Genomic DNA, 15131 nt, shown 5'->3' on the forward strand with positions numbered 1-15131 from the left:
AGTAGATTTTGTGACTCATGTGCCTGAAAAAGCAAATTGGTAAATGTAGTTCTCTTGATCGTGTGCAGTCAGCTCTCATCGTGATTTGATAATCAAGTATTAAACAGTGATTCAGAAAGCTGTGGAATTCCAGAGAGCATGAGCCAAGCACAGAAGCTGACTTTGGGAGATGAGGACGGGCAGACTGCATGTTCTATGTTTCTGTATTCCAAACTGCCAGCCTATTCCGGTACTTTCCGTAGGGATCTAGTGATTTATTATGGCATGTGCAGATAGAAAGTGGAATAGCTCCATGAACTGAGAGATGTTTTTGTTAATCCTGTTTTCTTTTTCTTATGTCAAGGGTCTGGAAAAACCGTTGTGGCGCTTGCTATATGTGAGCATCATTTTAATTCTATGCCCGAAGGGAAAAAAGGAAAAGTTGTCTTTTTGGCCACTAAAGTACCAGTGTATGAGCAGCAAAAAGACATCTTCAAAAAGCACTTTGAAAGCAGAAGGTATGTATTAGGATCCCCTTATACCTTGCCTTCCTAGTACTGCAGTAATAATTGGGTACCCACCTGTACATGGGGAGGGGAACTGTGGGGAACTTAGATGCAGCGTGGCAGTATCTTAAGCGGGGAGAAATGCAAAAGAAACATGTCTCTTACAGATGTGCCTGGTATTCAGACCTAAACATTTATGTAAGCTAGCCGGATAATACTTATCTGGCTAACTTGCGTTGGATATTCAGCAGGACTGCGGTGCTGCTGAGTATCTACGTATAAATTTCCACTTAGTGGGAGAAGTTATTTCCGGCTCTATGGCAGGCCTAACTTATCTGATTAACTTAACTGGATAAGTATGAGTATCAGCACTTATCTGGCTAAGTTAACCGGATAAGTAGTGCTGCCCTGTTACTTTCTTTGCCTGCTCGTGACTTATCAAGGTATCTTCTTAGCTGATAATTGACCTATCCGGCTAAGTGGCAACCATTGTGAATGTACTCTGATATTCATTGGCTGCCGCTTAGCCAGTTAAGTCCCTACTTATTTGGCTAAGTAACACTAAATATCGGTCTCAATGTTGTTAGATATGAATGACCAAGCATTTCGCTGCAAAGTCTAGGAGGATACTGTAGCGTATGGACCGGCCACTGCGTCTGGAACAGCTGAGGAATACAGAAAGACTTGGCTGTTCTGGTCAGATACAAGGATTTTTTTTACAGAAGTCAAAATAAACAGTAAAACAAAAGCAGCTCACCTCACTTTAAACATCAAGCAGTTCATAAGTTTTCAGTAGGAGTGTACCATGGGCTCGCAGCAGCTCCCCGGGGCTTCCCTAACTCCTCTAGGCCCTGATCCCTTATAGTGTTAGGAAGGGAACCTCCTGAGACCCAGAATCCTTTGCACCTCTGCACCTTAAGGTGGACTGGGGCAGATGACTCTAGCCGGGATTTTAAAGTGGTCTGAGGGGGGGAGTCTCTTGTATTATTCTCTCACAGATAACATTTATTGGATTGTGCACTCCTCACTGAGGCCATAAGAACCTGGCAAGTACCCAAAAACTAAGTCTATTCCATGTTACCGTTGCTAGTAATAGAGGTGGTTATTATCTAAATCAACTTAATAGCAGGTAATGGACTTCTCCTCCAAGAACTTATCCAATCCTTTTTTAAACACAGCTATACTAACTGCACTAACCACATCTTCTGGCAACAAATTCCAGAATTTAATTGTGCGTTGAGTGAAAAAGAACTTTCTCCGATTAGTTTTAAATGCGCCACATGCTAACTTCATGGAGTGCCCCCTAGTCTTTCTATTATCTGAAAGAGTAAAAAAACAATTCACATCTACCCATTCTAGACCTCTCATGATTTTAAACACCACTATCATATCCCCCCTCAGCCGTCTCTTCTCCTGAATGCATCACTGTGGTTGTTCAAGCACTAATGTAGATACTCGTAAATATAACCACCATTACTCATTTGACTAAAGGAGTCATTGCATTCTCTGCTGTGCCTCCCTCCGTTCCTTTGTTCCCTTCCCTCTCCAATATGGAGCATGGCACTTTTGCTATTTATCTGGTGATAAGTAGCAAATGAAAGTTTTGTGATGACTGATAAACAGATAGTATTCCCAAAAGGAATATGTTAACTTTGCAGAACAGGAAGAGAAGCACCTTTCACAGAACGGGATTCCTGTGGGCAGCTGAATCTTTCTGAACAGGCATACTTTTATTCTTTAATAAACGGTATCACCAGCTTAGAAAATATTAAGGTTGTCAATGCATCTCAAAAGATCTGTTGACTTTAATACATCAATTGACTTAGCACAGGGCTTGCACTGACAACAAGTGAAGTTCACCATCTTCACTTGTTTTATTCAGTGTAGTGGCCTTCCAGTATGTTTCAGAATGCCAGCGCTTCACAGGCCATGCATGTTACATGCAGTCACCTTCGGGGAAGATGGTGAGCAGAGACTGACGTTCATATTTATTTATTTAAAAGTATTTATTACCCGCCCCTAGAAAAATGTCCAAGATGGGATACAATAAAACATACACAATTGTCATGAAGATTGAACAAAACAAAATTGACAGGACATTCATGCTTAAATAAAATAACTAATGGAGCGATACATTGAAATCTGTAGGATGGAAGAGTGAGAGAAAATAGACTTATCTGGCCATTAAAAGTCAAGCTGAAAAAATGTCTTCAGGAGACGTTCTTTATCTTTCATGAGGGGTTTTCACGGGGCAAAGAATGCCAAAGAGTAGGTCCAAAGATTGAAAAAGAGTGGTCTCAAGTTACAGATGCTACCTTAAGGAAGGGAATATCCAGAAGTTACTATCCTGAGGAGCATAAAGAAAGGGAGGGAGTATAAATATGCAAATTACTCATTCCAAGGAGAGGAAAGATTATATAACAAATTGTGTATGAAAATTGTTTTCTATTGAATCCATTAGTGAACTGATATTACAGCTGTACTAAAGTCCCAAACTGGGCTGCAGAATTCTAGATGATTTGTAGCAGGCGAATAGTGGATTGAAGCAAACCAGTATAAAGAGAGTTGCAGTAATCTGATCTGGATTGGATTTCTGTTGATTTGTAGTTCAGTGCTGTAACCACAGGATCACACTGCCTCCTCCTGAAAAGAGCTGGGTGAGATGCTGTCTATTAATATGAATTAAGAAAAACTTGTGACCTCCTCCTTAAACTCCACTCGTATACAATGGGAAATGAAAAATAGTACTTGAAACTGGTACTAGCTACCACTTTCCATGTTATTAGTTAAAGGATCAATACCAAAATTGATGAATCCACAAATACCAGGAAATAAATGATATCAACAATTAATAAATCATTCCTGAAATGAATAGAGGGTGGGAAGCTCACAGAGACCTCATATATTAAATGCCCAATGGCTAGGCTAATAAAAGCTTATAGTAGCGCAAGCTTTCCTTTATTTATAATCATAGGTCTCAATGAGCTGTATTTGGAAGGGCGCTATATGATATATAGCTGTCCCAATGCACTTAAAGTCTCAAATTGTACTAGAAAGCTGTACTTAACTTGCAACTTTAATGTCCGGCATCAAAATTGGAGTACTGATGATAAGAGTGGTAAAGTGGTGACATCCGACTTTGTTCCGACACAACGTGTTTCGGAGGAAACCTCCTTCCTCAGAGGGTCGGATACCGCTGTTACCTGCTTCTATCGCTGCCTGGAGATGCTTGACATTGTGTGTACAACGTGCTGACTTAAATTGCTGCGCCTAAAGGCGTCTCTGTGTAATTCTTATCACGATGTTGGAGCGTGGTCAATCGCTGGGCCGTGAATGAACTATCGGCAGACATTAAAGTTGCAAGTTAAGTACAGCTTTCTAGTACAATTTGAGACTTTAAGTGCATTGGGACAGCTATATATCATATAGCGCCCTTCCAAATACAGCTCATTGAGACCTATGATTATAAATAAAGGAAAGCTTGCGCTACTATAAGCTTTTATTAGCCTAGCCATTGGGCATTTAATATATGAGGTCTCTGTGAGCTTCCCACCCTCTATTCATTTCAGGAATGATTTATTAATTGATTAGTTAAAGGATAGCATGTAGCACTGGTTAGTGTAATAGACAATGTAGTGAGCATTCGGAACATTCTCTTAATCAAACAGATTACTTGAAATCATTAGCAGCAGTCAGAAGAAAACCATCATTTTCGCTGTGAATTTATTTATTTTGTTTCAAGGGGGAAAAAATGATTTCCCCGGCTGTAATACACAGAGGATCATATTCTCCAGTTCTGTCTTCATTGTCATGATATTGAAAGGCATTGTCAGGTTAGAAATGCTGTACTTTAATCTCATTAATATCATCTAATGCTTGGTTCTTTATTCCACTGATCCTTGACCTTGGCCCTTGCGTGCCACCCCACCTGCTGCCGCACATGTAGCTTGGGCCATTCTATGGTTATGGTGGAGAAATTCTGCTCTTTTTGATGGGGGACCTTAATCCTAATGTGAATGAAGCAGAGAAGAAGGCGGCTGTCTTCCAGTGACATTTAATTCCCTTTTCCTTGAAAACAAGTTGTTAGACCAGTGGTTCTCAACAGGTATGTCGCAAGGTCCTGGGAGGTGTGTCGCAGGGCCAGCAGATGGCTGTTGTCTCCTTGTCAGCTCGGGTGGGAGTTGGTTGACTTCTCTTACATTGGACCTGATGGGAGGTTACTCTCACTTCCTTCTCTTTTTTTGGCCCAGTGGGAGGCTGTTTCCTCCTTCACCCAGATCAGAGCGAGACATTGCCAGCTCCTGCTGTTCTGGGCCTGGTGAAACGCAAACTTTGGGTAGCTGGTCAGGCAGGGAGATGGGATGAAGGGGGTAGGGAGAGTCAAGCAGAGTAGAGAAGGAGCATAGGGAAGAGGATGTGGGAGGTCAGGAATTCTGGGCAGGGATATGAGCGGATGATTGAAAGGGAGTAATTGGGGAAAAAGTGAAGGATGATGGAGCAATGGAAGGGGAGTGACGAGGTGCAAGAGCCGTAATATATTCATTTTGGGAATGTGCATTTCTTCTATGTTTGTACTTTGCTTAGTGTAGGAGGATATGTATGTCTTGTTTTTAGCTCTCTAGTTTTGCAGTGCATGCAGGGTGTTAATTTCTGAGAGTAAAATGTGCGGCTTGGCCACACATTTTACTTTCAGTATTCCGGGGTAATAATTAATAGGCTCATCAACATGCATTTGCATGTGATGAGCGCTATTAGTTTCGGGGTGTTTGGCTGCGCGTTTTTCATGCACTATTACCCCTTACAGTATAAAGGATAATAATAACACGTCTAAAACGCTCGGTCGAGCACACCATTCTGTATCGCCTGATTGATAGGGTTGTTTCTGTTTGAGTCCTGGCAATTAATGCTTCTGTGGTATGGTAGATATACTACAGAGGTGCAGGATTTCATGTTACTTCACAAAATACCTGGAAATGGTACAGCTTTTCTCTCTGTTTTCCTCTAGCTTCATGGATAAATGCACAAGAAGATGTATACATTGCAAATCTTTGCTTTCTTTTCACTTTGTTTCATTCTTTGATCTCCAGACTGCTTTTTGTCATCAGGTTTACTTAAATCTATTTTTTTATTGTGCATTTGCATATGGTGTGATGCAAAATAGACCACAAATCAGTTATCTATGCCTTTACTCCTACACAGTGTGCACTGGAGTATATTCTCACGGATGCTGAAATAGCGGCACCTTTCTGCTGTCTTTCAGGTACACTGTAACAGGGATTTCTGGAGAAACAAGCGAGTCAATCCCAGTGGGAGCAGTTGTTTCCGAGAGTGACATCATTGTGTTGACGCCACAGATTCTTGTGAATAATCTCAAAAATGGATCGGTTTCATCTCTCTCCATGTTCTCCATGCTGATATTTGATGAGTGCCACAACACAACTAAAAATCACCCTTACAATGTTTTAATGTGCAACTATTTGGACATGAAACTTAGCTCAACTGCCGCAGAATTGCCTCAGGTAACATTCCACATCTAAATGGAATCAGCTGAAAAATGAAGTTTCCGTTTAGTGAAAAGCATCTAGTGTCTTGTGCCTCTTGCTTTCATCTTTCATTTTAACAAAAGTGCCCTGTATATTCACTTAGTACCCCCCAAAGAGAGAGACCTTGAGGTAATAGTGTCTGGAGATCTGAAGGCAACGAAGTAATGTGACAAGGCAATAGCTAAAACCAGAAAGATGCTGGATAGCATAGAGAGAGGAATAGCTAGTAAGAAAAAGGAGGTGATAATGCCCTTGCAAAGGTCCCTGATGAGACCTTACCTGGAATACTGTGTTCAGTTCTGGAAACTGCATCTCAAAAAGGATATAGACAGGATGGAAGTGGTCCAGAGAAGGGTGACCAGAATGGTGTGGAGTCTTATCGTAAGACTTATGAGCAGAGGTTGAAGAACCTAAACGTATACCCTGAAGGAGAGGAGGTGCAGGGGAGATATGATACAGACTTTCAGATACCTGGAAGGTTTTAATGATGCATGAACTTCAAACCTTTTCCATTGGAAAGGAAACAGTAGAACTAGGGGTCACAAAATGAAACTCCAGGGGGTACAACTCAGAACCAACATCAGGAAATATTTCTTTACTGAGAAGGGTGGTGGATGCTTGGAATGCCGTCTCAGAAGAAGAGGTGAGGATGGAAACAGTAAATGAATAAAGAAGGGCATAGGATAAACACTGCAGATCCTTAGAGGCTAGAGGTTGGAAATAAACAAAAAGGGTGCATAGGGATAACCTGCATGGAGCAGCAGTTACAACTATAAGCAACTTGCTGGACTGACTGGATAGACCATTGGTCCTTATCTGCCGTCATTACTAACAGGTCAATACAGTAAAGTGCGGCCGTGGTTACCCTGCTCCTAACCCGCTTTCTACCCACCTTTCGGCCACGTTAGTCCAACCCGCGATACACTATCCCCTTTAACCTACTCTTACCGCGTCCTTAAATCACCGGGTAACCCCTTCCGCCAACGGCATGTATATTACATGTAAACGATCGAATTAGCTATTCCCTCCCATACAGTAACGCGCGCCCCGACTATCGCTTTTTTACCCTGCCGTTTTGCCGCATGTTTAACCTGCATTAGAGACAGGGGTAAGGGTAGGCGGCAAACTTTCCCCCAGCCCCCGCTCACCTGCCCTGGCCGCGTCCATGGGTGCTGGTCTCCGGGGCAGCCCCAGTCCTCTCCCCTCCTCCCGAAGCAACGAAAACGGAAAAAAGCGAAAAAGCGAAAAAAAAAAGTTGCAAGAGAGAGAGGGGAGAGAGGACGGGCAATCCTATGCTCGGGATTGCCAGTCCTCTCTCCCTTCCTCCCGAAGCAAGGCACGAAAAACAGCCTTGCTTCGGGAGGAGGGGAGAGAGGACTGGCAGTGTAAAGCAACGAAGCGACTTACTTTTTTTGCAGCCCTCCTCCGGAGACGGACATCGGCGGAGACGGATCGCGGCTCCCCTGCCTCCCGGAGGTGAAGATGGATGCTTGCACGGGCGAAAGCGGCCCCTGTGCGTGCAATTGGGCCGCTCAAGGCGTGACGTCACGATATTTGGCATCACGGCATGTGACGCCACGTCTTGAGCGGCCCAATTGCACGCACAGGGGCCGCTTTCGCCCGTGCGATGCGTCCATCTTTGCGGGCAGCTGGAGGCAGGGGAGCCGCGGTAGTCTTCGCCGATGTCCGTCTTCGGAGGGGGGCTGCAAAAAAAGTAAGTCGCTTCATTGCTTTACACTGCCAGTCCTCTCTCCCCTCCTCCCGAAGCAAGGTTGCTTTTCGTGCCTTGCTTCGGGAGGAGGGGAGAGAGGACTGGCAATCCCTAGCGTAGGATTGCCCATCCTCTCTCCCCTCTCTCTCTTGCTACTTTTTTTTTTTTTTTTTTTCGCTTTTTTCCACTTTCGTTGCTTGCTTCGGGAGGAGGGGAGAGAGGACTGGCAATCCCGAGCGTCGGAGAACCATCCACTTCCTGGTACCTGTCATTTCCTTTTGGAGCATCAGGAACTGGTAATTAAAGATGATGTGGAAAAAGTGCTGCTTAGCTAGGAACTGTGCTGCCTCACTTCTTAACCCCTTCAGTACCAAGTTTCTTGCAAAAGACTGCATTTCACAGGCCGAATGTTTTTCACGTTTCCTTGTTAGAAATGCAGTGAAAAAGAATTAGTAGGAAATGAGCAAAAATCAATGTAATCTACTTTTTATTATTACTTAACAAACTATCATAAAACAGTAATATAACAGAAGGAATTTTCAAGTCTCTTGTTATGCTACATAAGTAGCTGGAGAGAGTTAGGCCCTCGAGGAGCGAGTACCTGGTTCCAGGGACAGCTCTAAGAGAGTGATGGTAACTCACAGTTATCTATCTCTGTAATGGTTTCTAGGCAATAGAGAATAGTTAGAATATTCAGGAACAGGAGCCTCTAGGTGAGTACTGGTTCCTATATGCAAACTGAAATAATAACTCTCAATATCTGTATATGAAATAGCTTCTGAAATAGTATAGAATCTTCGGAGGGTTTTAGGTACATGGTCCCTCGAGGAGCGAGTACCTGTTCCTATATGTAATCTGTAATAATAACTCACGATCTCCATACCTGTGATAGCGTCTTAGACAGAAGAGAATCTTCAGAGTTCTAGGAACATAGGCCCTCGAGGAGCGAGTACCAGTTCCTATATGCAACTGGAATAGAAACTCACAATGTTCACGTCTGCGATCGCTTCCAAGCAATAGGGAGTCTTCTGAGCGTTCAGGGACACAGGCCCTCGAGGAGCGAGTACCGGATCCCGTCTTAGCAATCTGAAAACAAGAGGAGAGAGCGGGGCCCCCGAGGAGCGGGTACCCCTGGTAAGTTCGAGGAGGCAGAGCAGCGGAGAATAAAGCGGGTCGAGATGATCCCCGCAATCAATCCCTTGCTAACTCAGTTCGTAAGCGTAAGACCTTTTATGTTGAAAGCGGATGACGTCACTACAGAGGGACGCCCCCGAGGTTCGCACCCTTGCTGGTACAAACTTCGGAGTGTGCGCCCTACGTCGTCAGGAACATGGCGGATCCGCAGCGTCAGGCCAGCCCGGGGACTCTGGGAAGAAACGGCGAGGAGAAGCCGCAGCAGCAACTGTCCATCAGACCCGAAGGGAGTTGCCTCAGAGGTAGAGAGGGTGGAGCGAGGGCAAGAGCAGGCATGAACGCAACACCTGTAGTTAGGACCTGCTGTCAAAATGATGTAGTATCCTCTTACACTGAGGATGTCTCCAGGGGCACATGCAAGAAGGAAAGGGTTAGGATGGCCCTTACAGTTAGTTATTTGATCATTAGAAATGTAGATAGCTGAGTGATTGGTGGACATGAGGATCGCTTGCTAACTTGCCTGCCTGGTGTGAAGGTGTCACACATCATGTTTCACCTAAATGTTTTAGATGGTGCTGGGCAGGAACCAGCTGTCTATGTACATGTGGGTACCTGACATAGGAAGATATAGGAGGGAGGTTCTGGAAGCCAAATCTAGATTTTTAGGTACAAAGTCAAAATCCAGAACTTCCAGGGTAGCATTCTCAGAAAGATTTCAGAGGCAGGCAGAGCTCCGGAAATCTAAATGAATGGATGAGATTGTGCAGGGAAAAAGGTTTTAAGTTTGTTGGGAACTGGATAATATTTTGTGGACAGGGTGGGGGGGGGGGGGGGGGGCCTTTACAAAAAGAAAGCTCTATCTTAATGATGGTGCAACCAGGCTGCTGGAACTAACCTTTTAAAAAGAAGATAAAGCAGCTTTTAAACTGGATGATGAGGGAAAGCCAACATTCGGTAAGAAGTGCATCATTTGTAATGAGATATCTTTGAAGGATACTAACAAAGTAGGGTAAGTTAGGGGTATCTCAATAGTGAGGTTGCAAATAAATGCTAAAAGCCCAGGTAAAATTAAGTAAAGAAAAGATAGCTGAAAGCTTCCAAATTACGCCTGTCAGCTGATAAGCAGGTTGTTAATACAAACAAAAAGCATGCTTTGAATATCTGTATACAAATGCTAGAAGTCTAAAAAAATAAGATGGGAGAGTTAGAATGAATAGGTAGAAATAATTGACATTTCAGAGATTTGGTGGAAGGAGGATAACCACAGGGACTCTGATACCAGGATACAAATTATATTGCAGTGATAGGATGAATCAAATTGGTGGATGGGTGGCGCTATAAGTTAAAGAGGGCATTGAGTCCATAATAAAAGTTCTGCAGAAAACCAAATGCACTGAATAATCTTTATAGATAGAAATTCCATGTGAGAAAGGGAATAGAATAGCAGTGGGGGGTGTACTACTGTCCACCTGGCCAGAATGAACAGACATGATGACATGCTAACAGAAATTAGGAAAACTAACAACATTAGCATCACAGTAATAATGAGTGATTTCAATACCCCAGTATTGATTGAGGAAATATCACATTTCTAAATAAAACAAATGACTGCTTCTTGGAGCAGCTGGTACAGGAACCAACAAGAAGAGGAGCTATTTTAGATCTAGTCCTTAGTGGAATATACGCATTGGTGCGAGAGGTGACAGTGTTGGGGGACACTTGAGAACAGTGATCCTAACATGATCAAATTTGACTTAAAACTGGAGGGAGTGCACTAAGAAAATCTACTATGATAGGATTTAACTTTCCTAAAGGAGACTATGATAAAATGAGGAAAATGGTTAGGAAAAAACTAAAAGGAGCCACTTTAAAGGTCAAGAGTTTATCAAGCATGGATGTGTAATTAATGTTGAGGATAAGTGGATTGATATATACATAAAGTAAATTAGACCTTATCTCAGATCTATCTTCATTATTAGAAAGCACAATAATTACACCTTTATGAATCACTCCGATGCAAGTAAAAATGACCTTCATACTAGGCATCATCAGTATATGTATTATACATTTATCACTCGGCTTTATAAATAATCATCAGTCATTATTAATCAGCCCTTCATATAAAGACATTTTTAAGTATTTTTTCATTGCAGTTTAAAACCAAATAAACTTGTTTTTCACATCATACAGAAAGATATCTTTCAATCCAATGCTCAGTAGAGAAAGGTAAATAGTGGAGTGTTCCAGGAATCTCTACTGGGACTAGTGCTCTTTAGTATATTTATAAATGACCACAAAATGAAAACATTGAGGGGTAGATTTTATAAAACAGCGCGAGCGTGTACTTTTGTTGGCGCACCAGGCGCAAACAAAAGTATGCTGGATTTTAGTAGATACGCGCGTAGCCGCTAAAATCCTGGATCAGCGCGCGCAAGGCTGCCGATTTTGGGCAGCCGGTGCGCGCCGAGCCGCGCAGCCTGTCTCCGTTCCCTCCAAGGCCGCTCCGAAATCGGAGCGGCCTCGGAGGGAACTCCCTTTCGCCCTCCCCTCACCTTCCCCTCCCTTCCTCTACCTAACCCACCCCCCCTCCGGCCCTATCTAAACCCCCCCTACCTTTATCCCTGGATTTACGCCTCCCGGAGGGAGACGTAAATCCACGCGCGCCAGCGGGCTGCTGGCGAGCGGAGACGCGATCCGGGGGCGGTTCCGGAGGGTGTGGCCACGCCCCCGGGGCCGCCCCTGAAACGCCGCATCCCGCCCCCTCTAAAAACCCCGGGACTTACGCGAGTCCCGGGGCTCTGCGCGCGCCAGCGGGCCTATGGAAAATAGGCGCGCCGGCGCGCAAGGCCCTGCTCGCGTAAATCCGGGCAGATTTACGCGAGCAGGGCTTTTAAAATCCGCCCCTGAGTGAGGTGATCAAATTTGCAGATGACACAAAATTATTCAGAGTTCTTAAGTTGCAAGAGGACGTTGTGAGACTGGACATCCAAATGACAAATGAAATGTAGAGTGAACAAGTGAGGGAATAACAACCCAGATTATAGATACACAATGCAAGGTTTTACATTAGGCATCACCACTTAGGAAAAGAAGCTAGGCATCAGCATGGTTAATATGTTAAAATCCTCTGTTTAGTGTGCAGTGGCAGCCAAGAAAAAAATAGAATGCTAGGAATTATTAGGAAAAGAATGGAAAATAAAACAGAGAATATCATAATGCCTCTGTTATACCTACATGGTGCAAGCTCATCTTGAACATTGTATGCAGTTCTTGTCACCACATCTCAAAAACCTTATAGCAGAACTAGAAAAGGTACAAAGAAGGGCAACCAAAATGATAAAGGGGATGGATTGATTCCCCTATGAGGAAAGGCTAAAGAGGTTAGGACTCTTCAGCTTGGAGAAGAGATGGCTGAGGTCTATAAAACAAGTGGAGTGGAATGTGTAATGCAAATCGGTTGTTTATTCTTGCAAAAAATATAGGGGTGGATTTATAAGCACGCGCGGCGTACATGTGCGCGCACTACCCGGCACGCGCATATGTACGCCTGATTTATTTATTTATTTATTTAAAATCTTTTCTATACCGTTGTTAAGCGGGTGCCATCACAACGGTTCACAATAGGGCACAAAAACTATATGTTGTATAAAGTGTCTGGAATTCTAACTCTTAAACAGGTGCCATTAAAATACTGTAATGTAATTTCACAATAAATATTATTTGGTGGGTGTTATAAGTCATGTCCAGTTTCCTCTTACTCAGTTATAAGATATAGTACTACTTAATAGAGATGTGCTTCGTTTTTTCCTGCCGGGTCGTTTTTTGACTCGGATACTTCGTGGTAAATTTCGGGTTTCCTCGTCTCGTTTTTTGAAAAAACGAAATGAGGAAACCCGAAACCAGGCCAAAAAACGAAACGGCAAAGGAATCTTTAAAAAAAACCACCCCAAGCATTTAAAATTCTTTTTTTACATATCTATCACTACCACCACCCCCACCATCCCGATCCCTCCCCAAGACTTACAAAGTAGATCCCTGGTGGTCCAGAGGGGTCCCGGGATCCATTTGACCTCCTCCGTGCCCATGTTTCTGCAGCCGTGCTCTTTAAAATGGTGACGCGCAGCCTCTGAACACCATGTCACAGGGGCTACCGGCGCCATTGGTCAGCCCCTGTCACATGGCCATCAGCGCCATCTTGTGCTCCTGTCATGTGACTGGAGCTGACCAATGGCGCCGAAAGCCTCTGTGACATAATATGGGCAAAGGCTATCGGCGCCATTTTGATTACTGGCAGCCGACAACGAAATGGCTCCCGGACCCCCGCTGGACCCCCAGAGATTATTGGCAAGCCTTGGGGGGGTCAGAAGGGGGGCTCCTGACCCCCCCAAGGCTTGCCAATAATCTCTGGGGGTCCAGCGGGGGTCCGGGAGCCATTTCGTTGTCGGCTGCCAGTAATCAAAATGGCGCCGATAGCCTTTGCCCATATTATGTCACAGAGGCTTTCGGCGCCATTGGTCAGCTCCAGTCACATGACAGGAGCACAAGATGGCGCCGATGGCCATGTGACAGGGGCTGACCAATGGCGCCGGTAGCCCCTGTGACATGGTGTTCAGAGGCTGCGCGTCACCATTTTAAAGAGCACGGCTGCAGAAACATGGGCACGGAGGAGGGCAAATGGATCCCGGGACCCCACTGGACCACCAGGGATCTACTTTGTAAGTCTTGGGGAGGGATCGGGATGGGGGGGGGGATGGTGAACTATAGTTAAGGTAAATGTTTGGGGTGGTTTGGGGTGGGTTTTAATTTAAAAAAAAAAAAAAAAAAAAAAAAAAAAAAAATGTGTGCCCCTCCCCCAGGCAAACCCGAAAACCGAAATTTCCCCGAAAGTCGGGGAAAATTCTTTTCGGGTTTCGGGCCTCCGAAAAAAACCCGAAGTAGGAAATTTCGGGCAATTTCCTACTTCGGGCGAACAACGAAGCACATCTCTACTACTTAACTCTAGTTCTTTGTTATAAAATCGGGGGTCAGCGCGCGCAAGGGGATGCACAATTGTGCACCTTGCCCGTGCCAAGCCGCACTGCCTTCCCCAGTTCCCTCCCAGGCAGTTCTGAAATCGGAGCGGCCTCAGAGGGGCCTTTCCTTCCTCTGTCTCTCCTGCCCTTTCCCCCCTACCTTTGATTTCTTTTTTTATCACAAAACTTACTTCAGCCCTGGGCAGCGCGCCCAACTGCTGGCGCGTGATCCCTGGCACAGCGGCAAATATGGCTGTTTGTGCCGGGAGCCTGCCTCGCCCCAGCTATCCTACGCCCCCGCCCTCTCCCCACCCTTTTTTGCAAGCCCCAGGACTTACATGCGTCCCGGGGCTTTATGTGTGTCGCCGGGCATTTTAAAAATAGGCCCGGCGTGCATTACCCTTTTAAACTCCAGCCCACAAAGTGTAGGTGACAAGCAATGAATTTTCTAAGTGGTACTTTTAAAACAAATAGGATAAAATATTTTTTTTTTACTCCATGTATAATTAAGCTCTGAAATTCATTGCCATAAAAAGTTGTGTGATCAAAACTGCAGGTGTTAGAACATATGCAGGGTATGTTCTGTAGTGTGCCAGAGTGACTGTGGGGATTGAGCGTTGGGATCTGTGATCACTGAGGATAGTTTTGAGGGGAAGGGTTGATGACAGCAAACATTTAACTGCTTTGATGATTGGAATTATGATATTTCAAGTGAATAAATAATAGTGTGGGAAATATCTGAAGAGGTGGAATTCACATGTTTTAAAAACCCCAACCAGATTGCATGACAACTGACTTGTGAACTTTATTCTGCAGCCCTGTAAAATGCCTAAAAAGAGTTGGGTTCTTTTGTTTTTTTTTCCTGGCTGAAATCAGCTGCCCAAAAATGAGATTATCCTATGTTTAGTGAAGTTTTCAGAGTTCTTCAGTTCTACTAAAGTCTATGAAATATGCAATCTGCGATGTACCCACTGCTTTCCAGAAGTATGGTAAAATGTGAATATAATCTACTCACTGTTGGGCTGACAGAAACAATCATGATGAATATATATGCTGTTGGGACTTGAGGGGGTAAAAGCAGCACTATCAGTGCCAAAAAAAGAAAGCTAAATATAGAAACATAGAAATGACAGCCCATCCAGTCTACCCAGCAAGCTCCCACATTTATTTTCCCATACTTATCTGTTTCACCGTCCAAGTTCAGGGTCCTTGTTGGTAACTGGTTTTTTTTGTATGTAATGTTTTT

General features: G+C 44.1%; 1 protein-coding gene across 1 annotated transcript in view; it reads left to right on the forward strand.

The window, feature by feature from the left end:
* The window catches only part of DDX58 (DExD/H-box helicase 58), a 143994-nt gene that overhangs the window by 40099 nt on the left and 88764 nt on the right, over nt 1-15131 (forward strand). Inside the window, 2 exon segments of the mRNA XM_029615745.1 lie at nt 344-497; nt 5746-6004. Of these exon segments, the coding sequence (XP_029471605.1) occupies nt 344-497; nt 5746-6004 (413 nt within the window).

This window comes from Rhinatrema bivittatum, chromosome 1 (genome assembly GCF_901001135.1).
Source record: "Rhinatrema bivittatum chromosome 1, aRhiBiv1.1, whole genome shotgun sequence".
In the NCBI taxonomy this organism is placed as follows: domain Eukaryota; kingdom Metazoa; phylum Chordata; class Amphibia; order Gymnophiona; family Rhinatrematidae; genus Rhinatrema; species Rhinatrema bivittatum.